The sequence below is a fragment of the Zalophus californianus genome, chromosome 8 (genome assembly GCF_009762305.2).
Source record: "Zalophus californianus isolate mZalCal1 chromosome 8, mZalCal1.pri.v2, whole genome shotgun sequence".
Lineage (NCBI taxonomy): Eukaryota > Metazoa > Chordata > Mammalia > Carnivora > Otariidae > Zalophus > Zalophus californianus.
In genome coordinates this window covers 112,111,697-112,136,712 of record NC_045602.1, presented here as the reverse complement: position 1 = coordinate 112,136,712, position 25,016 = coordinate 112,111,697, and the positions used below count along the sequence as shown (strand labels likewise).

The following is a 25,016-nucleotide window of genomic DNA, read 5'->3' as shown; positions in this document are numbered from 1 at the left end:
TCTTTGGCAGGACTGTGTGGGCTGCTACATGTATGACAGTGGGGGCCACCAGAGCCGGGCCAGAAAATGGCACCGAGAATGGTGAGCAGCTGCCGGACACCCTCCCTTCCTGTAGGAGTGGCCAGAAGCAGAGATTTACTGGGCTCCCAGTCCTAAGGCAGAACTGGAGGGGCCCCAGGGATCATCCAGTCCAACCCTCTCACTTCCCAGGCAGGGGGACTGAGGCCTGGAAAGGGGATGGTCACCTCAGTGCAGATTTCTCCTCTCGTCAGGAAGCCACCTCCCAACAGACGGTCAGGGCTGAAAGGGGGTCCCTCCAAGGTCGCCCAACACCCACACTTGGCTGATGAGGACCGCAGAGATCCCGGAATTCCCCAAGGCATGAGGAACAGGATGGGCAGCCTTTCAAAGGGCTCTCAATCCTCGGAAATGCCAAGAAACCTCATCCTCCAAGGGCAGTGGTTTCCAAACTTTTGTATTTTTAGCAGCAGAAGCCATCCTCCAAACAAACCTTAGGCAAAACCTCAATCTGCAAACAGATCAGGGGGCCGCTCTCCCACGTGCCACCTGGGCCTGGCCCTGGCCCTGGCCCTGGGACTCCCCCCTTCCAGCACCCACCCAAGGCTCCTTCCGCAGGGCCCTCCGCGGAGCTCAGTCTGCAACCCCAGGCTCTTGGGGGCCCAAGCAGCCACACAGGGTGGGCTCTTACTTAAGACCCTTGGAGGGTGTGGCTGGTCTCTGAGACCTGGACAACTTCGTTCTCCACCAGGGCCTGGCCCCCGTCCCCACTGAGCTGCCTCATGCGCAGGTTAATGGAGCCGTAGGTCTTCCTGGAGCCCCTGCCGGGGACGAAGGTGGGCCGGCGGTACAGCCCGCCCTCGCACAGGGAGACTGTCAGCAGCACTGACAGAAGCATGCCGCCCGCGGTGAGCAGCCCCAGGCCCGCGATGATGCACTTGTCCAGGTGGGAGCCCAGGCGGGCATAGTACATCTCTAGCCGCTCCATCTCCCGTGCTGTCACTGTGTCAGGGTTGACGCGGGCCTCACGTGGGATGGCGTATGCTGTCACCACCAGGAGGATCCCACTCACCAGAAAAACGAGAGCAGAAACAAAGCCATAATCCACTGGGCGGCTCACGGGCTCTAGGCCTGGCCCCTCTTCTGAACGCAGGGATAGATCGTCCCGCTGGGACCGGGGCCGTGAGGGGACCCCCCCTCCGGGGGGGCTGGGGGATCTGCCCAGTCTGGTGTCCCCCGGGTTCTGGAAATGGGTCTCGCGCTCCTCTGAGGAAAAGCAGACATTCTCCACACCCTCCCTGGGCAGAGCCGCCGGGCCCAGAGGAGCTGGTCTCCTTGGGATCTGGGGGCCATTGCGCAGTGTCTTCAGTTCCAGACCGGGGGGAGATGCCATTGGGAAGGAGGGCCCCCGCTCATCCCTTGGCCCCTTGGCAGCTATAAGAGAAAAGAGAAAGTCAGTCGAGTTTAACAAACCTCTACCAGGAGCCTGCTGGTGCCGGACCTCATGCTCGGCCCGGAGCGATGTGAGGGTGGCCAGGCATAGTTCCCACCTGGGGGAGCCTGCCAGATGGAGGTGGAGATAGATGGGGAATCAGACAATGACAGAGTGGTGCCATCCAATCCAGGCCAGGACCCTGCTTCACCACTGGCTGGCACACGGCTTTGGGCAATTTACTTATCCTCTCTGGCCTCAGTTTCCCTGTCTATTAAGTGACAATAACACTACTCCTCCCTACTTAATGGGACTGGCATAGGAATTGAGATCATCCATACAAAGGACTCAGAACAGTAGGTGCTCAGTAAGTTATCATTCGGACAGTGGACATCAGGTTCAAATCCCAGCTTCACCACTCGAACTTGGACAAGCGATGTGACCCCTCCAGATTCAATGTTCTCATCTGTTAAATGGGAGTAAGTGAAATGCCTCCTTCCTAGGGTTGATGCGGGGATTTCATAAAATAATGTGAGGCCGCAGCCAGTTCAATTAATGGCCACTGTCATGATGAAAGGAGGGTGACTGCGGGCACGGGGAGGGGCAGAGGTGAGGACGATGGTGTGGGGACAAAGAGGAGAAAGTCAAGGAAGTTTCTAGGAGTCGGTGGCATTTGAACCAGACCTCCGAGGATGAGTGGGAAATCCCCCAGCTGGGAGGGGCTGGGGAGGTGGGGGGCAAGGGCATTCTAGAGAGGGGTGCCTCAGAGGCCAGCGGGGACCAGCTTTCAAAGGACTCTGGAAGCCAGGCCAAGGAGCCAGGGAGGCAAGGTGTGGGCGCAGAGAGGGCTGATCTGCCTAGGTTTCAGGAAGCTCTCTCGGGCTCCTTCCGGCACGGAAGACAGGATTGGAAGGAGGAGAGCGGAGGTCAGGGGTCCAGGGAGGGATCTGCTGTGGTCAGGGGTGGAGGGATGGTGGCTGAGAGGGCAAAGAGGAAGGAGCCCATTTGAGAGCCGTGACTGAGGTCAAAGCCGAATGCCTTTATGGAAGTAGAAGATGGCGGGGGGGGGGGGGGGGGGGGACCTGGATGGGAACCACGGAAGGGGAGCTGAGGCGGCAGGGGGAAGGGGGCAGTGTCTGCTCAAAGAGGAGATACCCCACCCAAGTATCCGGACACACCTACCCACACCCAGACGGCACACGTGCATTCCCGCCAGAGAATGCCAGTTTCAGCCAATGGACCATATTTGGCTTGTCGAAGTTTTGCTTTTTTGCTGTTTTTGGTCTGTTCACTTGTTTTTGAAGTAGTTGCCCAATATATAAAAAGCAAAAGATTTTACATTTTAAACTCTGGATTCCTGGCTTCGCTTGCAAAATGGAAGAATCTGGCCAACATAGGCCCTCATTCCCTCACAACCACCCTCAGCTAGAGTGGATGATGCGTCCTCCCTTTGGTAGATCCAGTGCTGCCCCCGCTCCCAGCTCCCACCTCAGGCCCCTTTCCCACCTGGCATCTAGAACTCCTGACCTTCTCTGTACACACCGACATCCTGGGGGCACACATACCCAGGGCCCAGGCACACAGACCCAAGTCCCCGTGCTTACAGAGACCCCCAGATACAGAGTGGCTCGCACACCCTGGTTATGTCTACACACACATATACAAGTGATTCTAGATGTTTCTCTGCATTCCCACACCTGAGTGTATTCTCCTGTGTTCTGTGTGTGTGCGTGCATGCGTGTGTGTGTGAGAGAGCGAGAGAAAGAATATGAGCAAATGAAGTGCAAATGAATGGAACGAATGAATGAATGAAACTCAGAGAGCCTCAGTGCAAGAAGGCACGTTCTTCAATCTTTCTGATCTTCCCTCCAACGTGGACTTTGCAGCAGATACCTCCTCTTAGCACACGCAGGGCCTTTCATGTGAGTACAAAGCCTGTTTCCACTTACAACCCATTCCTACCACCACGTCCCTCTTTCCCGAGTTCCAATTTAATAAACGTTTGCTGAGCACCCGCCCGCCCTATAGCAGGCACTTCATTCGGGAGTCTCTCCTGTAACCTTTACCAGCCCCATGAGCAGGAATTAGTATCTCTGCTTTACAAACCATGGCAGGACCCCTGGCATGCATGTGGGGGCCAGAGTTGAATACGGTTTCCCTAAGAATTGTTATCACCTACAAACCTGCAAACCCGCATTCTCTGCACCTGTGGCATCATTCCACCCTCCCTCCCTGGCTCTTCCAGCCCCCACTGGTAGACTCTACTTTGTCCCACTGTTTAAGACCACAGTGAGCAGCTTGAGGGCAGGATGTGTCTGAATTCCGTCTGGGTCCCAGACCGCTTGCTTGGAACACAGCCGGCCCTCAGGAAGGGCTTGGCAACCGGCCCAGGCAGACAATCCCTCTCCCAACCCGGGGCAGCGGGCAACCTACTCAGAGCCAGGCTCTGCCCAGGCTGTCCTCACTTTCCAGTAAATGGAGAGGAGAGGTATGGTGTGCTCTGCTGCCTGGCTTTTCTACTCGTGGCACCGAAAGCATTTTCCTGAGTGCCACCACAAACAGGGAGGGGTGGTGACCATTCCTGCCCAATGGGTGTCCAGATGTGCACCCCTCCACCCAGATCTTCAGAACCCTCCACAGAACTCAGCTCCTGGAGTGGCCCAAAGACCTCCCCTCCCAGACCAGCATGCTGATGCCTCCATATCCCAAGGAAACTCAGGACACCCAAATTCTGGGAGCAGGGCTTTCTTTCACCTAGCAGGAACCCAAAACTTTTTCTTAGGATGCCAGAGTTAGGAAAAGGGCAGAGAAAAAAGAGGCTCCCTGTCACCCAGAGTTGTGATGTCTCCACACAGATTCAGAGATCCCCACCAGTCCCCACCAGTTATACAAGGGCATGCCCAATTACCTGCCCCCCCACACACACACACAAGCAGAAACAAACTGACAAAGACGCTGGTGTCCACTGCTCACCGCACCAGTAACACTCCAATCACTCATTTCATCTGCAGTCCAACAGGACCCGAAAGACACAGCCCAGATCCACACGCACACCCCCAGGAACCTTTACCACAGGCAGCGCCCAGACATGGGAAGCCGCGCAGTGTGACCCCAAGATCCGCAGACCACGCTGGGACTCACACCCCGGGAAGGGGCAGAGCTGGTTACGCACACACAGTGAACTACCCCCCCGCCCCGGACGACACCCACCGAGACCCGCCTGGGGCCCAGCACCCCACCCCACCCCACACCCCGCGCGCACTAACACGCGGGGAGACAGACGCACAGCGGCCGTGGGTGAAGCTTCACAAAACCCCATCCATACACACACGCACGAGTTGTACACAAAGCCTCGGGGCGCGCACAAACGCACACGCAGGTCCACGCTGTTATACCCAAAGTTCCGCGCAGAAAACCCCAGCACCCCGGCTGCCCGCCGCACCGCGCGCCCGCCTGCCCGCAGCTCACACCCCCTGTTCCTGCCCTTGACCACAAACGCGGCGGGGCCGGCCCAGGCCGGAGCCGGCCGGGCGGCGCCGGTAGCAGGGCGGCCAGGCGGCCCAGGGAGGCCCGACTCCTCGCGGACTCCCGTGCGCCCGGGTTCCCCTCGCCGCGTGTCCTTCGGCCGGGCCGCGAGGTCAGGCTAGCTCTCCCTTGCCGGCCCTCCGCGCCCGGGGCCCTCGGCCTCCTGCCGGCCCCCGCCGTTCCCGGTCCGCGTGCGTACCTGCGCGGGGCCTCCCTCCCCGTCTCCGCGCGCGGGAGACGCGGGTGCCGGCGGCCCGCGGCCCGGGGCAGGGGCGCGTCCTCCCCGGGCGCCCGCCCGCCTCCCCGCACCGGCGCCCGCCCGCCCGCCGGTGTCTCCGCTGCGGCGCAGCCCGGACGCGCGCGGGCCCGGCCGCCACCGCCTCGCCCTCCCCGGCTCCCGCCCCCTCCCCGGCCCGGCCCGGAGCCGCTGCGGAGGCGCACGTACCTGCTCGCGCCGCGCGGGGCTCTACGGCGGCGGCCGCTGGGGGCTCCGAGGAGGGAGGGGCAGGGGCGGGGGCCGGGGAGCTCCGAGCGCCGCCGATCGAGCTCCGCCCGCGGCCGGCGAGGGCGCCCGGAGAGTTAGCGCGGGGAGGGACCGGGAGGAGGGTAGCAGGCTGGGTGTCGTGCCGGCGGGGGATCGGGCTCCTGCCCCTCCCCGTCCCCGGAGGGCTTATCTGTTTCGCCAGCGCCCCAGCTCGGGGAATTGAAGCTCTGAGCCCGCGGGGCCGGGTGCAGGGGCGGGGCGCGGGGGTGGGTGCTGAGGGCGACCCCTCCCCCGCCGCCTGCCTCCCCCCCTCCCCCCCCAAATCCCCCGCTGGGATGTCCCTGCCGCACGGAGCCGCGTCGCTCCCTCCGCCCCCACCCCCTCCAACACGCACAGCCCCCAGGTGGGACCCGAGTCCTCTCCCAGGTCCTTAGATCGGGACAGTCTTCCCAGGCGCGAGCGGCTCCGTGGCTCAAGGGCGCCACCTGAAGGCTGAAAGGAAGCTTCTGACGAACACCCCCCCCCTCCCTTTCCCGGCTCTTCTTTGTGGGACAGTGGGGTGTACAGTCCAAGGTGGGTGTTCTCTTGGGGAATTGCCAATGGCTGCACACATGGTCGCCCTCCAAGGCCCCGCTGCAGTGCCTCCTCCCCTGGGAAGCCTACCTCGGGCCCCTTCAGCTGGGCTGGCCCTTTGCCTGCATTATCGCTCTGATCTCTGAAAGTTATTTTCTTTGCGGGTCAGCCTCCCTCATCCGACTGGCCGCTCCTGGAGGCCAGCGCAGTGTGCGAGGATGAAAGGTGGGTAGGCGCTCACTGTTTCTTTCCTTTGCAGGGCCCAGATTAAGGTGGAATCAGGGGAGGTGCCCGGAGCGCAAAAGTGAGGGTGACACTCCGTCTCTGGAGGCCCAGGACCAGCCTCGAGAGAAGTTCGGTCCGAAGATCATGGGGTTTCCACGAAGACTGGGAGGCCAGCTCACTTGCTTGTCCTCAGCTAAGTCATCTCACCTTTGTGAGCCTCAGCGTTCACCTCTGTCGGTGGGATCATGAAAATGCGGGCCCTGGGGGCTTTCAGAAGACCAGCCGGGTCCGGCCACCTGGAAGGGTAGGCAGAAGAGGGTGCCCTGTCCTGGCTCCTCAGCCACCTCATGGAAGAGCCTGACACGTCCTGCTCCGAAGGCCTGTGCCGTCCTTGTCAACCAGGATGGCCTGGAAACCGGGTGCCTGCGCCTTTGAGGCTGGAGTGCTGGAGCCCTGGGTGGCACCTCGGGGGTGGGGAGGCTTCAGTCTCTCCCTGCCTTCAGAGGCTGGCCTCTTGCTCAGGACTTTGAGGGGAAGCTAGCTGTGACCCCAGGCTCCCGTGTGCCTGCCGGCACTGCCACTCCCAGCCGTATGTCACCTGGAGCCCAGCTTCTCATCTGTGAAATGGACGTAGTAGGGGCTCCGGTGATTGGCTGAGACCTCTGTGTAAAGCGCTCCCTGTTCCCTCCGGAGTGCGCAGTCCTGCTTCAGAGCCTTTGCCTGTGCTGTTCCTTCTTCCCGGGACAATCTTCTGCCTGATATCCCCAGCGCTCGCTCCTGTCCTTCCTTCAAGGCCTTGGTCAGATGCCCCCTTCTTGGAGACACCTTCCCAGACCATCCTTTTAAAACTAGCAGTGTCCCAACACCCTTTACTCCTATTCATCCTTTGGATGAATTTTTTTCCATAGCATTTATCAAACTCCTGACATGACTGTGTATGCACACAGGTTAGTATACACATGTACATTTCCTCTGAATTTTTCTCCATAGCATTTATCAACTCCTGTGTATGCACACAGGTTAGTATACGCATGTACATTTCCTCTGAATTTTTCTCCATTGCATTTATCAACTCCTGTGTATGCACACAGGTTAGTATACGCATGTACATTTCCTCTGAATTTTTCTCCATTGCATTTATCAACTCCTGTGTATGCACACAGGTTAGTATACACATGTACATTTCCTCTGAATTTTTCTCCATAGCATTTATCAACTCCTGACATGAGCTTATTTCTTTGTTTTTGTCACGCCCACTAAAAAGTAAGTACCAAGAGGCAGAAGCTTTTCCTGTCTCCCTCCCTTCTGTATCCCCAGAGACTAGAAAAGGGGCCAACCCATAGAAGGCCCTTGATAAATATTTATTAACTGGGGAATGAAGCAAATGAGCCAATATTTACTGAGCACCTGTCATACACTGGTTAACTAGGTAAACTGCAGCCCTACCTTTAAGAAGCTCGTATTCTAGTGGGAGGAAGGGGCGAGAAAATGTAACACTGCTTCTGCAGTAAAGGCCATAAAGCAAAAGTATGCAGTGCTGTGCCGAGACTGCGGCAGGGTGCTGACCTAGTCCGGGGGATGGGGATGGCTCCCCTGCCCAAGCAAGGATTGGGCTGAGGTCCAAAGGATGAATAGGGGCAGCCAGATAAAGAGGGCAGGGAAAAGAGGCCTACCCAGCAGAGGGACTGGCATGCGCAAAGACCCTGGGAGAGAAGGACTGTGTGAGGCTTGGCAGAGGTGGCTGCGTGGAGGAACATGGGAGGAGATGAGACTGGACTGTCGGCAAGCCAGGTGGCTGCAGAGCTCGCCACGGAGTTTGTTCTTACCCACAGAGCCGTGGGAGCCACTGATGCGTGTGAGTAAAGGGTTAACAAAACCTCTTCCGCTTTTGCATGAGAATTTGACCTTTGGTTAACTATCTAGCTCTGTTTCCTTGGAAACAGATAAACATATGTCCACTATGTTACTAGGCAACATTGCTATAATAAAAATGACCCCTGAGGAAGAGACTGGAATGATCCATATGGTAATTGATTAGAAGCGGAGATATCAGGGTTGCCTGGGTGGCTCAGACGGTTAAGTGGTTAAGCGTCTGACTTCAGCTCAGGTCAAGATCTCAGGGTCCTGGGATCTAGCCCTCCACTGGGCTCCCTGCTCAGCAAGGAGTCTGCTTGTTCCTCTCCCTCCCCTTCAGCCCCTCCCCCTGCTTGTGCTCTCTCTCTCTCTCTCTCTCTCTCTCTCTCAGATAAATAAAAATCTTAAAAAAAAAAAAACTGGAGATATCAGTATGAACTCATGTTTAGCTTAATTTAAATGCAGAAGATTACATACAGAAATATTTATAGATATGTGTATGCACACAGGTTAGTATACACATGTACATTTCCTTTCTCTATCAGCTCAGAGAGCCTAGACAATGATACTGGACAGCAGCAAGCACACGTGGTATCCAAACTTGGTTTCTAATACCATCCACCAACACAAGAAACCAGGGAGAAACAGCTGATTCTGGAACTGGAGCAGGACATATACAAGATGAGCATGGAGTGCCTTAGGGTTCCAGGAAGGAAGGAAGTCCTCCAATACACACACACACACGCACGCATGCACACGCACGCACACACGCACGCACGCACACACACAGGAGGATGGAGGTGTGTCAAAGGCCATCGGGAGCACCTGAAAGAGCTTTCAAAAGCTGGACAATTTTGGGCAAATAAAATAATATTGGATTGTAACCTAAAGTATGATAAATGAAAAAGAGGGGGAGAAAAGATAAATCTCCCATGCATAATTCCAAATATATAGATACTTCATCCTCAAGGAGAGGGGAACAATAACTCCCCAGTTCTTAACAGTGGGCTGAGCATAGTGATCTTCAGGGAGCACAGTATGAAGAGGGAGTAACTTTACAAGGAGAGATACGTGACAAACCTGACTACCTCAGCCACGTGGTCAAGGTCAACATCAACAGTCAGATTATGTTGATAGCATGTACCCTTGATAGGCTATCATGAGGACGGCACTTTACCTCTGTGGTCTTCCTCCCAAAACCCACAACCCCAGTCTAATTATGAGATAAACATCATACAAATCCCAATTGAGGGATATTATACAAAATGCCTGACCAGTTCTCCTCAAGACTGTCAAGGTCATCAAAAACAGGGCAAGTCTGAGAAACTGTCACAGCCAAGAGGAGCCTAAAGGGACGTGACAACTAAATGTAGTGTGGTATCCCCAGTGGGATCCTGGACAGAAAAAGGACATTAGGTAAATACTAAGGAACTCTGAATAAGTAGGGCTTTAGCTAATAATAATGTATCCATTTTGGTTCATTAATTGTAACAAATGTCCTGTACTAACGTAAGATGTTAATAATAGGGGAAACTGGGTGCCAGGTCTATGGGAACTCTCTGTACTACCTTCCCAATTTTTCTATAAATCTAGAATTGTTCTAAAAAATAATTTTTTAAAAAACAAGGATCGAGAGATTGGTAACCTACATCTGGACTGGAAGGAACAATAAATACCTGGTGGAAAATCATACTTTGGGCTACCTGAGCACGGTGACTCATGTAACTGGGCAGGTCCAAAGATGTGGGCTCCCATGGGGCATGAAGCTTTTAAGCTAGGGTGGCTCCTGCACCCACTGATGGGATCCCATCTCCTTGAACCCGTGCTTTACTCTGCTGGCCAGCAGGAAGGACCCCCCCCTGAGAGAAGTGCCTGGTGCTAGCATTCATTGAGGGCCATGCTAGCAAGCTAAGGTTCCTGTCCTATAGCCTTCAGAGTAGGTCAACGCCAAGTGTGGCTTATGGTCATCTGTTGAGTGTGAGTGTATAGTTGAACCTGAGGAGACCCCTCGTGCACACTGCAGTGGGTGATAAGCAGGGGAGTGATGTGATCAGATGTGCATTTTGCAAACGTTCTCTCTTTAGCTGCTCCCAGGTACAAGGGGACAAGAGAAAAACAGAGACCATTTGGGAGGTTATCGTGGTCATGTTGGCAAAAGCCACAAGCCTTCAATCAATTTCCTGCTTGTGCATCTATCCGGTGATGTCTGAGTCTGTGTGCGTGTGTGTGAGAGAGAGAGAGAGAGAGAGAGAGAGCTCATACTCTTCTAGAACATTAGAGCATCACTTAATCCAGAATTTTCCAAGAGTAATGATGCATAACATGATTTTAGTTGTTATACAGATAAATGTGCTTTGGTTATATATTGCTGCATAACACGCCACCCCAAAACTTAACAGCCTAAAAGAAAATCACCATTTATTTGCTCAGTTTGCAGTTTGGGCTGGACTCACCGGGGACAGCTCAGTTCTGCTCTCCACGGCATCAGCTGGAGTGGTCCATAGTGCTGGGAGTTGGCTGGAAAACCTCAGACATGGCCATGTATCTGGGACCTGGTTCTCACTGTCAGTTGTCAGCTGGGTTTTTCTGTTTTCTTCCACGTGGTCTCTAGGTAATTAGCTTGGGCTTCCTCACACAATGATGGTCTTGAGGTGGTCAGAGTCTTTATATAGCACTCAACTTTCCCCAGGATACAAAAGAAGGAGCTGTGGGAGCTTCTTAAAGCTGGGGCTTGACGGGCGCCTGGAGGGCTCAGTCAGTTAAGCATCCGACTTTTGATTTCGGCTCAGGTCATGATCTCAGGGTTGTGAGATGGAGCCCTGTGTTGGGCTCCGTGCTCATCACAGGGTCTGCTTGGGATTCTTTCTCTCCCTCTCCCTCTGACCCTCCCCCTGCTCTCTCTCTCTCTCTAAAATAAATAAATAAGGGGCGCCTGGGTGGCGAGGTCGTTAAGCATCTGCCTTTGGCTCAGGTCATGCTCCCAGGGTGCTGGGATCGAGCCCCACATCAGGCTCCCTGCTCAGCGGGAAGCCCGCTTCTCCCTCTCCCACTCCCCCTGCTTGTGTTCCCTCTTTTGCTGTGTCTCTCTCTGTCAAATAAATAAATAAAATCTTTTAAAAAATAAATAAAATAAAATAAATAAAATCTTTAAGAAAAAAAAAAGGCTGGGGGTTGAAACAGGCATAGTGTCACTTCTGCTGCATTCTGTTGCTTTACTGCAGGTCACAGTTCAGTCCAGATTCAAGGGGAGGGGTCTACATAAGGGTATGAACAACCAGAGGCCTGGGTCTCTGGGGACCGTAACAGTCTCCCACCCTCTAGCGTATATATACACACACACCTATATGTATATATGTATTTATTTTAATGATTATTTATTTTAATGTATTTTAGAAAAACATATAACTAGCTCGTGAAATCAGAGATATCATGGATAATATTGCTTAGAGTGAGAGAGAAAACTATATGAATCTCTATAAAGTTGGGGCAATGTAATCTGCTGGTTTCCTCTAATATTTCCTCTCCCTTTCTCCCACTGGGATAGAACCCTTGATCAGTAACCTAGCACAGTGCCCTTGAAATAAGGATTCCATTTCCCAGCCTCCCTTGCAGTTAGGTGTGACCAAGTATAACAGTAAGCCGTTAGACTGACAGAGGAGGTGGTGTGTGGGCAAAATGTATTGAGTGTTCTTAAAGGAAGGGGATATGTTCTCCTTCTCTTCTTTTGTTATTCCTGCTGCCAGGATGCAGACCTGATGGCTGGAGCTTGTGCAGCCATCTTGGACCATGAGGTGGAAGCATGTTAGGATGGAGGAGCAACAAAATTGAAGGAATCTGGATCCCAGATGACCACGGGACAACCAGCTTAGGATAGTTTCCCATACTTTTATTTGTGAGAGAAATAAACTCCTATGTTATATAAGCTACTATTACTTGGGATTTTCCGTCACTCAGAGGAACTATTCCTATCTAATATGGTCAGTTTAAAGACAAACATAAGTAAATCAAAGTAGAGGTGGTAGGCAAAAATTGAGAAAGAGGTACGTGAGTGGCTGAAGTTTGAAAAATACAGATCCAATCTACCCCCCTGTATTCCAAGTGAGAAAACTCTGGAAACAGTGTGTCCAGGAGGGCGATATGAAAGAATAACCCAGGTAAGATTGAGGTTTTGCTACATGAAGGAGGATGGAGAAAGGAAAAGTGTTCCTGGAAGGGGTAACAACACTTAAACAGAGATGAAGTAATAGTAACAAATTGTGTGTTTATTTGACAAACACTTATATAAACTTCCCCATATGCCAGACACTATTCTAAGTGCTTTACCAATATTAGCCGACTTAATCACCTTAACCACCTTATCATATAGGTGCTATTAGCCCCATTTTAAGCTGAGGAAACTGAGGCACAGAGAAGTTAATTACTCGCCCACAGTCAGACCTCGGATTCAAATCCAAACCTCAGGAGCACCTGGGTGGCTCAGTCGGTTAAGTGTCCAACTCTTGGTTCCGGCTCAGGTCATGATCTCAGGGTCATGATCTTACGGTCATGAGATCAAGCTCTCCGTCAAACTCAAGGCTCAGCACAGAATCTGCTTGAGATTCTCTTCTCCCACCCCCTCTACTTCTCTCACCACCCCCCACCACCACCACTCTGGAGTGAGCGTGCACTCTCCTCTCTCTCTAAAATAAATAAATAAATAAATAAATAAATAAAACCTTCAAAAAAAAAAAAAAATCCAAACCTCAGCTCAGCGCCCATAACCACCATGCTGGGTCCCATCATAATTTTCAAAGCACATGTAAAATTTCTGAGTTATTGACATTATTCCCATTTTTACATTTGGAAAAATTGAGTGCCAAAGAGAAAAGAGATTGATGTATGGCTACAGTGAGGGTTAGTAGAAGTGCAAGCAGAGCCAAGGGCCTTTGACTTCCAGGCTGATTCGGGGACGTCAGGCAGACCTAAATTTCCAGCACTGATCGGCCACACGCCCGCTGTCCCCCACCCCATTCACTTTCATCTGTCTCTGGGCATCCTGCTGAGTTCTGGTGTTTGGGTATGTTCACTTGTTTTATATTTACCCTCGGGTCCCAACCTGGCTCATCTGGTTTTCCTGGCGCTCTGATGCTCTTATGGAGAGGCTCTAATGTCACGGTAACAGGACATGGTTCAGGGATTAGAGGAAATGAATTGGCACAGGGTTCCCTGGATTTAAAGCACCCCCTGGGAGATGGTGGGCGCACGAAGAAAGGAGGTGGCGGCTTGCTGGAGTCCCTCCCATGTGCCACCTCTCCCCATGCTGCACACCACGTGGGTTAGCTCCCCTACGCCCATGACAGCTTAGTCACGTGCAGCTCATCCCCCAGGGGAGGGAACTGGAGCTGCCTCAGAGTCACATCCATGTCTAACTGGGGTCCAGGACATTCTTCCCATTGTCCCATTTGGCTTCACCAGAGTCTCTACCGCCTCATCGGGGGCAGGGGCTACACCTGTCTGACCTAGGATGTAGGACTGTGTACTGGATACCTGGCCGAGGACAGGTATGTGTAGGACACCTGTGTACCACGGGGCTAGTGCACCGTGGACAGGACGCTCACGTGTAGCACAGGTGGGCTCAGAAAGAGGTGCGTGGGACTCGTGTGTACAGGGCACGTGAGGATAGGGCTTGTTGTAGGTTCGGTTCCCCCAGAAGTAGACGTGAGACAAGAATTTGAGGGCAAGTGGCTTTTTCGGGAGGTGGTCCCAGGAAGCACAGTAGAGGAGTGGGAAGGCGAGGCCGAAAAGGGAAGGCCTCCCACACACTGCAGGTGCACTGACGAGCATGTGACTGCTGTGGGCACCTGGGCCCCATCCTGCTGGATTCCTGAGAGCCAAGGGAAAGGAGGTATTCATTCACCCACTGGCCCCTGTTTGTCATTGCTGAGGGCTACTCCTGTGCTCCAGCCCGTCCTCTGCATGGGTCAAGCGTGTTTCCTAAGCAGAGAGTCAGATGTGCTTTGCAGTAGGAGGCCTGGACACATATGGAGAAGGTGGGTGTTGAGGGGCTATGGATGGGGCTCTCGCAGCATTCGCTACAGAATACAGGGGTATGGGGCAGGTGCTCAGGACCTACAAGTGCAGAGATGCAGGGCAGGGGAGCAGACAAGTGATTGGATTACTGGCCTTGTTGTCTGGGCTGAAGGGGGGCCTGCTGAAAGGGGATAAGCAGCCACAGAAGGAGAGGTGGTGTTGGGCCCCCCCATGCCAGCTGGACTCCATCCTTGTGCCCCCTGTGGTTGGTGTGTTAGTGTGTGCTTGCACACTTACACACGGGAGGCTGGGAGGGCTCAAGCCTGTCACAATGCAGAGGCTTCTCTCTGCTAAACTTCCACCTCACTTGTATTTTGAGAAGTGGCGATGAGGGCAAAGGTGCTCAGGGTACAAGAAGGGACAGCACCAGAGGCTGGGTAGGACCCTAGACTAGGAGTCAGACATGGAGGCAGAACTAAGTGACATCTCTGAGCCCACTTGCCCCATCCAAGAGATGGGAATAACTCTGCCCATGTGCCTCAGGGCAGGTCACCTATGATTCTTGCCTCCTGGGTTCCCTCTCTGCCCAGTGAACATCATGGACATCCTGTCTCTGCTATGGACTTCACAGAGCTGTTGTGAGGAACAGATCAGGTCATGAACAAGAAAACATGTGGGAGAAAATAAAATATATGGGGGGACTGGATTACGGAAAGGGCCTGAGTGGGGAAAATCAAGGAGCCTGGCTTCTGCTGCTGGCTCTGCTGCTGTATTTTTAGGACATTGGCTTGACACCTGTAATAGAGTCCCAAAACAATAGTGTTTTCAATAAAACAGAACTTATTTCTCCCTCACGTTAAAGTATACTTGGCAGTTAAGGCTGGCGTGGTGGCTTCACCAATCACAAGAGACCCAGGTTCCTTCTATCTTGTTGCTCTGCCATCTTCCCCCTTGTGGCCCAAGATGGCTGCTCCACCTCCAGCCCTTCTGTCTATGTTCCAATCAGCAGAAGGAGGACAAGGGGAAGGGGCAGGAACCCTTCTCCTTCCTTTTAAAAGCACAACCCAGAAATTGGTCACATCACTTCCATTCATATCCCATCAGCCAGGATTTAATCACATGGCCACACCTACCTGCAAGGGAGTCTGGGAATGTAGTCTTTTGCCATGTGTGAAAGGGCGAAGAGATATTGAGGGACAACCTGCAATTTTTTCCACAGTTGCTGACTTGTGTGGGCAATTCACATCTGCAGTGGAGCCATAGTTTCTTTGTTTGCAAATTCATTCATTCATTATAATATAATATAATGTAATATAATATAATATAAAATATAGTATATTTATATATAATATAATAATATATAAAATAATATAATAATATCATATATAATTATTTAATATATACATTATATAGTATATAGTATATTTTGGCATATATATTATATGACACATATGTATTATATGTTTTGGCATATATATTATATAATATAACATATATTATATATATATGCCATGCTTGTAGTATAAAGAACGATCTTTGAACCACTTGATTGCCAATGGATCCTCTCACTAGCTGGACCATAGGCCCCAGAGGTCTGGTGTGAGGTCTGTCTTGCTCACCACTGTATACCTGCAGCATCCAGTGTAGGGACTGACACGCAGAAGCCATGTTATTAGCTGCCCATGGATGATGAATGGATGGCTGTTCTGGCTTTTGTATTTGGTGAGGACATCTTTCTTCACTCAAGGGTTTAAGTTTTTCCCTTTTCAGGCCTCCTGGCTCCACCACCCCGTATCCCTGTGTGCCAAGCCTTGCTGAGCCTGTGAAGTATAAAATGTGCTGTGAGCCAGAGTCTTGAGAGTGGGATTAAAAATAAATGAAATGGCATGAAAACAAGTTAACCACAAGCAATGGCTTTCCAGGGTAATTAGGCATCAGTGGTAGAGGCAAGGACAGAGCGCAGACTCTAACTGCCAAGAGTTCCTATCAACACCACTACTGTGTCAGGCAGAGAATGCACTGGGCCTGGCTTGAGCCTTTCCATGACCCTCCATTCCTGGGAGACATCAAGCAAGACCGTCCCGGTCAGGGACAGGTCAGGGAGGACAGGTTCTAGTTCCAGCCCTGCTGCTCACCTGCTGGGTGGATCCTAGGAAAATCCTTGCCCCTTTGAGCCTCAGTCTCTTCATCTGTGAAAGAGGTTAATAATAGGATCTATCTATTATCAACTATCAAGCACGGAAAACAAGGGTACCCACCTTATGGGCAGAAGTAAGCACCCTTAGCATCTCTGCAATTTTTTCACCGTGTGCCAGGCTCAAAGAAATACCAGAGGGTTGGGGCGCCTGGGTGGCTCAGTCGGTTAAGTGTCTGCCTTCAATTCAGGTCATGATCCTAGGGTCCTGGGATGGAGCCCCGTGTCAGGCTCCTGGCCCAGCAGGGAGCCTGCTTCTCCCTTTCCCTCTGCCCCTCCTCTCTGCCTGTTCTCTCTCTCTCTGTCAAATAAATGAATAAAATCTTAAAAAAAAAAAAAAGAAAGAAATACCAGAGGGTTGTTCTTTAAGCAATTAGGTTCGAACAACTTAATAGTAGTTTGCCCAGCACCCAGCATATGTCATTGTACCTCCCTCAAAATTGTAAAATATTTTGCAGTGTCTCTGTGAGTTTTCTGCAGGGCCTCGGGGGTGCCAGGGCACATGGTTTGGGAACTGCAGCCCTAAGGTTTTGAGGCTGAAACAGGGTTATGTATGTTGGGGGCTTAGCATGATGCCTGGTCTAGAGTAGGTCAATAAATGTTGGTGGTCCTAAATTATCCTTCAACTGTCATTCTGAAATCAGCATCTCTCTCGTTCTTTCTGCGTCTCCCACCAACGCCACGGCAATTCCTTCTGCCTCGGGCTCCTGCCACCTCCTGGTTTCTGCTTGCCACCTTCCCCCTGGGCCCCTCCACACCCAGGGCCCCTCCTCACCAAACTTCCTTCCGGGTCTAGAGTTGGGGTTCCCACTTCTCCACTCCTCCCTGACTCCACATGCTGGCAGGATCTCTTTGCGGGCAGAGTGGGTGTCCCTGCCTCTTCACTTTGGGCTGGGCCACGTGATTCTCTCTGTCCAGTGGTACCTGGCAAAGTGACAGCGCGGCAGTCTTGAGTCTCGGCCGTAAGAGGCGTTGCAAGGTTTCACTTGCTCTCCCATCCTTTGCCACTGGCAAGAGAAAAACCCGCTTAGTGATTCCAGTGGCCCACGGAGCAGGCTCAGAGCTGCAGGCTCAGAGCTGCACCCTTGCAGACCATCCCAGTCAAGAGCGAAAAGAAGTGATTGGTGTTGGAAGGTATGGCATTTTGGAGAGCTGTGTCACACAGTGTTCCGTGACAATCTGACCTCTCCATCGGTGGCAAATTCCCCTTCTCTGAGAGAAAACCTGATTGAGTCATTTGGTCACCACGCAGGACCCAGCTCTTTTCATACCGTTTCATACCTGCAAACTGTCCTGTCCTGTCCGCAGACAGCTGCCTCGGGCTGCGGCACCCACCTCTGACCCAGACAATTGCCCTGTAATTACAGGGTCATGGGACACACAGCCTGGCGACTTGCCTGGAAGAAATCATTTCTGGCCCCTGTGGTTAGGAGGTGTGTGAATGTGGCAGACAAGAGTTTCTTGGACCCTCTCTGGTTCTAAAGAGTGACCGCAGAACCAGGAGAAATTGCACCTAAAATTTTCTCTGCATGTGGCAGAATACATCTCAGGCTGTAAACCCCGGGGCACAAGAAAGGTGACATTTCTTACAACTCAATTTGGTAACTGTTTTGAGTCTCATTCTACCTAAGATGGAAAAGATGAGGCCCAAGTTCACATAGGAAGTTTGGTAGAGCTGGGGGTTAGATCCCAGGTGTCCTGGCTTCCAGTAGGGACCCCTTTTCTTGCCTGGTGGATCACGGGCTTGCCAGGAGCCCCAGGTCCCGCCTTCAAGACAGTGGAGGCCCCCCTCCCCATCACTCAGGCTGTGTGCCTCCTCACTCCACTGAGTGCCTGCTGGGGAGAATTCTGCACAGCACTTTCCTCCCGCTGCATCCCGGTCTGCCTCCCTAGGTCCTCTACCCACCGCCCTAGCTCTGAATCCAGGACTACTCTAAAGGTACACTCTTTTTTTCTTTAATTTATAAACATTTGCTTTCATTTTTACTTCTATGAATTTGATTTAGTTCTTTTTTGAATCTGCCTTTTTTAGTAATCTTTTCTGTTTTTTATTCCTTTTTGTAATGAATTTAATTCTTTCCAAAATACTTTGTTGTTACCTTCATCTGAAGTTGTTGGGAGAAGAGGGGCCTAACCCTGCTGTTGACCGTGTCTGCTAACTCTCACTTATGGTGGCTGGTTCCCTTGTAATTCTGAATTCTGAATTCCTCTGTAGGGGAGCTTTGGCTCTGGGCAGCTTGTGCAGCCTGGGTTGAGGGCAAGTCCCTCCAAAATGGGTTGAGTTGGTTTTGCTGGTCCCCTCAGCTCTTTGTCTGGGATCACCGTGTTAGTTCTTAGTTTGGGGTTCCTAGTTCATGTGGCTAGAATAAATTATTTTAAACCCCATGTGAGAATATATCTTATTTATTTCCATCATAATATTAATTTGATTATTGTTTGTTTCCATCCACTCCCATGTCCTCCAGAAAAGTGGGACCTATGTCTCTCTGATTTGGGGTCATATCCCCAGCGCCTAGAGCAGAACTTTGGCACATGGCAGACACTCAATAAGTGTTAACTGAAAGAAACAACTAAAAAATACCCACTTGATAGTGTGTTGTGAAGAATAAATGGTGTGTCTGTAAGCTTGTGTTTGCCCAATTAAAAATGAGGTTTTATTGTCTCACATAACAGGCCGATGCTGTTGGTGATGCTGTGACTCAGTGGTTTCTAATGTCTCTGCAATTTTTTTGGTCTTTGTCTTAAGGTGGCAAGATGATTACTGTAGCTCCAGGCATCACATCCACGTTCCAGGCCAAAGGAAGGAGAAGAAAGTTGGAGTTTAGGGGGAGCTTCATTGACATTTTTCCTTTTATCAGGAAGGTAAGTTTCCCTAGAAGTCTAACAGCAAATTTCTGCTTTGATCTCCTTTTCTAGAAATGGGTCGCAAGGACACCCCAGAAGCTAGGGAACCTGGAAAGTGACTCTATGGAGAGGTGAGGAAGGAGGGAGGGGATTAGGGACACAGGTGCAGTATCTGCCCCAAATGGGGTCCTATCTATGTAAGGCACTTGGAGAAAACTAAGCCTTCAGAAAGGGACAACTATTCTCATAATTATTAATTCATAATTCATAATATATTGATAATTATTATCATTGAAAGCTTTACAGTCACTATGATCCTGTTGGCATCAGACTTTGGACTCTGGAACCCCTGGGTACTGAAGTGCCCATACCCCAGTGGTCTCCCTCCCTCCCTCCTTATTCTGTTCAGAACACTGAAGCCCTTTAAAAAAAAAAAAAGCCAACTACATTTTTCCAACGTAAGCCACGTCCTGCTCTCATTTACTCCATCCTCAGTGACTTAGCCAGACCCTGCTCCCTGCCGGAAGCAGGTAGGAGAGACTGTACAAATCAAAGGTCCCTCGGGCCCATCAGCAGGTTAGTGTCAACATTCCCTCCAAGGACGCTGCGATGAAAACAGAAGAGCCAACCCCAAGTCTTGGGCAGACCCTGGAGTGGCTGCGAAAGGAGCTGGTAAGGATTTGCATTTCTTTTCACCTGATGACTCCATCCCATATCTTCTCAGATTCCCTGGGACCCCCTCGCAGGAGCCCCCTGGCTGGGGCAGAGGCTGCAGCTAGGGTGTAGGTCCTGCGGGCTCCCCCCACCCACCTCCGATACCAGCCGTAAAGGGCACAATCGCTGTCTCGGGTGCCTGGATAAGTAGGTCGTGGCCTACATACGAGGAGGCTCTGGGTGCAGTGCCGGCCAGACTGGCCTTAGAATTACACCGAGTCTTGGGAGTGTGCCCAGCTCTGTACTGTGTGGCCCCTGCCAGCGACTTTACTTCTGTGAGCCTCAGTTTCCTTACCATACAATGGGGGATGATAATGGTACCAACATTGCTGGGGCTATTGTACTAGTTTGGGAAGGAGACAAGTGTAATCCACTTTGTGTCTGCTTGGCTGTCACCACTGTTGCCCAGCACACCCACTGTCCTGGCCCCGACCCTCTAGAAAGCAGAAGCCCACACAAGGATTGGGGTCCTAATGATTTATTTGGAGATGCAGCTCAGAGCAGTGAGAGCAAAGGAAACAGGGAGCGGTGGCAAAGGGCGATGCTATGAGAGATGACTCCCCTTGTCACCAAGCAGGCCACCACTTTGCAAGGGGCCTCGAGAGGCCCAGTGCTCTCTCAGCAGCTGGTTTTCTTGGCTGCAGGCTTCTCTGCAGGAGGGCAAGGGGAGCTGCACCCTGGGGGGAGGGAAGAAGTGGAACTCAGCCTGCCCAGCTCACTGCTGTCTCCTGTTTGCTGTGGTAAAGATCCACTCTGGAGGCATTAACTCTCCTGAATTTATGGATTATGTTACTTGGTCCCTTGGGGGCTGCTCAAGAAGCCAGGCCTTATGCCCCTCTTTGTGCTGTTTTCTCCAAGTCCAAAAATAGAAGGATGCCCCCAAAGTGCATGCCCCCTCTCTCAGGCAAGAGAGAGAAAGAAGTGGTTCGGGGAACGTCAAAAAGCACCCAAGGTTTGGATCCCAATAGGCCAGCTTCTCAGTCAGGGGAGAGACACATGGGATTATCCAAAAATGACCTTTCTGGGTTGCCAGGTAACAGACCAGCTGGGACCTAATCCTGTCCTCACCCTAGTGGGTAGGGCTGACCCAATAGGGCCTCTCATGGACCAGGGGACTCCAGCAGCAGGAGAGGCAGCTTCTCACGGTCCACAGGGATCCAGAGGCTGGGCAGGGGCCTTCCCTATGCCCCCCTAAACACTGGGCTCCCACACTGAGTCTGCTTGGTGCCTAAACCCAAAAGGCCAATATCCACCTGATAAGGTAACTCTCTCTCACCACATAAAGAGGGAAAACAAGGCAGGGCTGGGGGAAGCCCACCCCGGGCACAGCCTCCAAGGCCCAAGCACCTCCCTCCACATGATGCCAAGAGACGGAACTCTTGAGTCTCCATTTACGGATGCCAGACTTGTAAATTTCCCAGGCGAGCCTGTTTTATCCTTGATCACGTGGAATTTACATGACTCCAAAAGGGCACCTAAGTTCAGCCAAGAGGCTCCATTTGACCGTCAGGGAAGGATCAGTCCTGGACAGTGACTTCATGCAGCAGAAGGAACAAATTGGTAACATGACTACCATGGACAATAGTCCGGTGCTCTCCCCTCCCTTTATGGCCCTTACGTGATGAGGATCATGGAAGCCCCAAAGGTCTGGTGGGATCTAAAAGAGGGGAGAGAACTGCCGCCATCTTGTGACAGGGCAAACCAGCCTGATGACCAAGGGCATTCAGAGGCAGGAAAGAGCTTTCAGTGTGGAACTTGAGCAAACTGAGCCCAGAGCATGCCTTATCACCGCAGGACCTCTCGCCCCATGAGATGGGACACCTCCCTCCTGTGGAAGCCAGTTTGCTCAGGATTCCCGGCCCTCAACTCCAAGGGCATGGAGTCTTCCACCTCCCTTACCCCTGCTTCCCTGCTGGGTGCCTCACTGCGCTCTCCCGAGCATGGACCCAGAGCAGCGCTAAAGGTTGAATGATAAAAATGTGTGGGAGGAAAACCCTAAAATTGAGAACACACAGACTTAAAGTTTTCCCAAGAATTTGGGAAGGCATGGCAAGGGTGGCCCTGCTACTACTCGCACTGCAACCTGGGGAGCCCCAGTGTTCTCAGGAGGTGGTTCTCCCTCCTTCCATCTACTCTCTTGGAAGGACAGCTACTGCTGGAGTGCGGGAGTTGGGCTTTATCTTCACACCTGTGAAGTAATTAGTTTGTCATGAAAATAAAAGGCTATTCTAGCGGAGAAATAATGTTAATAATTATCTCTTAGAGAGACAGACAGATGGGAAGGGATACTGTTCCCAGTGACGCCTCTGGGGGAGCAGACTGAGTTGCGGGAGGTGGGGGATGAGATGCGGGAAACTTCCTCACATGCCCTTTTGTAGCTTCTCAATTTTGTATCATGTGTGAGAATTACCTAGTCAGAAAAGGAAAGTTTTAACGTCTTATTGAGTTATATCTACCAATGTGGACAAAGGAGAAATCTTTAGTGTTTACTTAATGCATTTAAAAAGAACAATAGTAAACTCCTTAATTGTAGAAAACTGCTGGGTTCTCCTATCTGCTTCTGCATGCAATCATATACCATATCATGCATCACGTAGCTTCTGGAAAACTCCACTGTAGGCTCATAAGAGGATGAAAGGGCAGACAATATCTTAGTATTGTAATGAAAGTCGTTTTGACCATCCTGAACCCCTGAAAGGGTTTCTGGGATCCAAGGGTTCCCTGGACCTTACGTTGAAGATCATTGTTCCAAATGGCTCCTGCCTGCCTATAGGGTGCACTCCACTTTGCTTTAACATGAAGTCACTGTCACCTTAATACCTATAAAGTGATTTGTTTGTTGCAGTGAGGATTAAAGCATACAGAGAGGTTGTAAATAAGAATAACATTTGATAATGATGATGATGACGAAGATGATCACAGAGCTTGGTTAGTTGAGCATCTCGTATTTTAAAGATTTATTTATTTATTTGAGAGACAGAGCATGAGTATGGGGGCAGAGGGAGAGGGAGAGAAAGAATCTCAAGCAGACTTCCTGCTGAGCGCAGAGGAGGATGCAGGGCTCAATCCCTTGACCCTGAGATCATGACCTGAGCCCAAATTAAGAGTCTGAGGCCCAACTTACTGAGCCACCCAGGCGCCCCAAGCATCTCGTATGTTAGAGCACGGGCTAACTCATTCAGTCCTCCTAAGGGCCTTGAAAGGTAAGTAATTTGCTTTCCACTTGGCAGATGAAGAAACTGAGGCTTGGGTGGACACGGCTTCTGCGAGCCTGTGGATTTGTCTCCAATGAGACAGTGATGTGGGAATAAGCTTTCTGGGGAACGCCCAGCCCCCTCACACTGATTCTCTCTCCCAGGCTGAGATGCAAGTTCAAGACCAGAGACTCCTGCTCACACTGAGGCATCTTCACAGTGTCCTGCAGGAGCTGCGCACTGAGAGTGCCCCCTGGGAGGACGCCACGTCCAGCAGAGGGACGTCCCCGATCAGAGCTCGAGCAGGCTCGGAAAGCAGGGGCCGCCCCCCCATCTCCTCCCAGGGGCTCGCCCAGCTCCTCCAAGGGACAGACAGCAGACGAAGCTCCCTCCCTTAACTGGTCAGGCCTGACCCCGGTGCTTGAACCCTCCCACCACCTGTCCAAACTTTGTGATGTTGCTGGGGGAGAGCACTACAATGGGAGTCAGGGAGCCAGGGCTCTGGGTTCTTCTCCGCCCTCATCCGCGGCGTGTCCCTAAACCCGTCACTCGACTCCTTTTCTGCTGTTCCTCAGGGTTTTTGGTGAGGCACAAATAAGATATCAGATGCGGACATACTTCTTCAACACTGGCCTCTGGCCAGTGCCATGACAGCAATCCTGCCCTCCGGCATTTCCCTCCAGGAGATCGTCAGGACAAAGAACTCAGTGTGCGCCCAGGATGTTTCGCGTTGCTATGGTGAAAAACAGATTCCCCCGCCCCCCTCAGAGTGACTCCGCAATTCTTCTCTGTCTTCCCCGCACACCTGCCCTTTCCTCTGTCTGAAAGCCATAGGCCACCACGCTGGCGGAGGGATAACCATGTGACCAGGCCTGGCCAATAATAACTCACGATCACCCTAACAACATGATTGGCCCAATAGGGGACCACGTGACTCAACAGAGCAGCCAATCACGGCCCTTCTCTGGGATCCCTCTCTGGATTGTCTTGCCGCTGGAGTTGCAAAGCGGGGGACAGCCAAGGGCCACGTGCCCTGCCAGGTGAAGGACACCTGAGCGCAGTAGGAAAGGAAGAGAGGTAGAGGGAGGGCCACAGAGCTGTGCAGAGAGGAAGGTGCTAGCTCCTTTTAGTCCCTGGTTTCAGGCCCTAGTTTTGTGAGTTACTCCTGCATTCTTTCCATGACAGAAACCAGTAAATCCCACCACCACCATCCTCCACCACATACACCAATTTGGTTTTGCTTAAGCTGACTTGAGGAGGGTTTCCCTCCCGGGCAACCGACACGATCCTGAGGAACGCAATCCAGATGTTCCAAGAAGCAAAGAGGAATGCTGAAGAAAAGGGCATTTCGCTCACTCAGGGTTGGCAACAGCCAGCCCTGCGGCCGCAGACCGAGGTCTGTGATGTGGCAGAACGCTCTGTTGTACGGGGTGCTGGCCTCATCACTTTGACAGATTATATCTGCCTATAAGAAAGACTTTAAATAAGACAGCGGAAAATTTAAAAGTCCTCATGTTGAGATGGCCCAATTCTCGGGGCGCCTAGGTGGCTCAGTCGTTGGGCGTCTGCCTTCGGCTCAGGTCATGATCCCAGGACCATGGGATCGAGCCCCGCATCGGGCTCCCTGCTCGGCGGGAAGCCTGTTTCTCCCTCTCCCACTCCCCCCGCTTGTGTTCCCTCCCTCGCTATGTCTCTCTCTGTCAAATAAATTAAAAAAAAAAAAAAAAGATGGCCCAATTCTTGGTAGGACTTTTTAATTTTGAAAATCCACTTGCATGTTGTTGGAATATCATTCTTATGGCTTTGAAAAAGTAAACCCATTGTATACAGAGGCAAAGGGGGGAAAGTGTGTTATATGTACAATGTTTATAGTCAGACTAACCTGGGATCTTAATACAATATTTGATATAAAAAATACTTGTCTAGCAACAGCTGAATGGGTAAACAAAA

General features: G+C 51.8%; 2 protein-coding genes across 3 annotated transcripts; one reads left to right on the top strand and one right to left on the bottom strand.

Moving 5' to 3' along the window:
* Positions 1-9: 9 nt before the first annotated feature.
* On the bottom strand, positions 10-5,525 carry TMEM74B (transmembrane protein 74B). Of its 2 annotated transcripts, none has more exons than XM_027623079.1 (2): positions 5,421-5,525; positions 10-1,452 (listed from the first exon to the last, which is right to left on the bottom strand). In XM_027623079.1, exon 2 carries the CDS (start codon positions 1,409-1,411, stop codon positions 710-712), a length of 702 nt encoding a protein of 233 aa, XP_027478880.1. In that variant the 5' UTR covers positions 1,412-1,452; positions 5,421-5,525; the 3' UTR covers positions 10-709. The 2 variants fall into 2 exon arrangements, with proteins under 2 accessions (XP_027478880.1, XP_027478881.1); XM_027623080.1 differs by lacking the exon at positions 5,421-5,525 and adding an exon at positions 5,175-5,252.
* A 993-nt stretch (positions 5,526-6,518) lies between these two features.
* C8H20orf202 (chromosome 8 C20orf202 homolog) lies at positions 6,519-24,608 on the top strand. Its single transcript, XM_027623021.1, has 3 exons — positions 6,519-8,112; positions 19,061-19,176; positions 23,231-24,608. Exons 1-3 carry the CDS (start codon positions 8,013-8,015, stop codon positions 23,462-23,464), a joined length of 450 nt encoding a protein of 149 aa, XP_027478822.1. The 5' UTR covers positions 6,519-8,012; the 3' UTR covers positions 23,465-24,608.
* Positions 24,609-25,016: the final 408 nt, after the last annotated feature.

Bases quoted from the DNA above. Each gene is read 5' to 3' on its own strand.
- TMEM74B (XM_027623079.1), bottom strand. From the start codon at position 1,411: ATGGCATCTCCCCCCGGTCTGGAACTGAAGACACTGCGCAATGGCCCC.
- C8H20orf202 (XM_027623021.1), top strand. From the start codon at position 8,013: ATGGGAGGAGATGAGACTGGACTGTCGGCAAGCCAGGTGGCTGCAGAG. The intron at 8,113-19,060 runs GTGAGTAAAGGG...CTTTGTCTTAAG, and splicing joins CGTGGGAGCCACTGATGCGT to GTGGCAAGATGATTACTGTA. The intron at 19,177-23,230 runs GTAAGTTTCCCT...TCTCTCTCCCAG, and splicing joins TTTTTCCTTTTATCAGGAAG to GCTGAGATGCAAGTTCAAGA.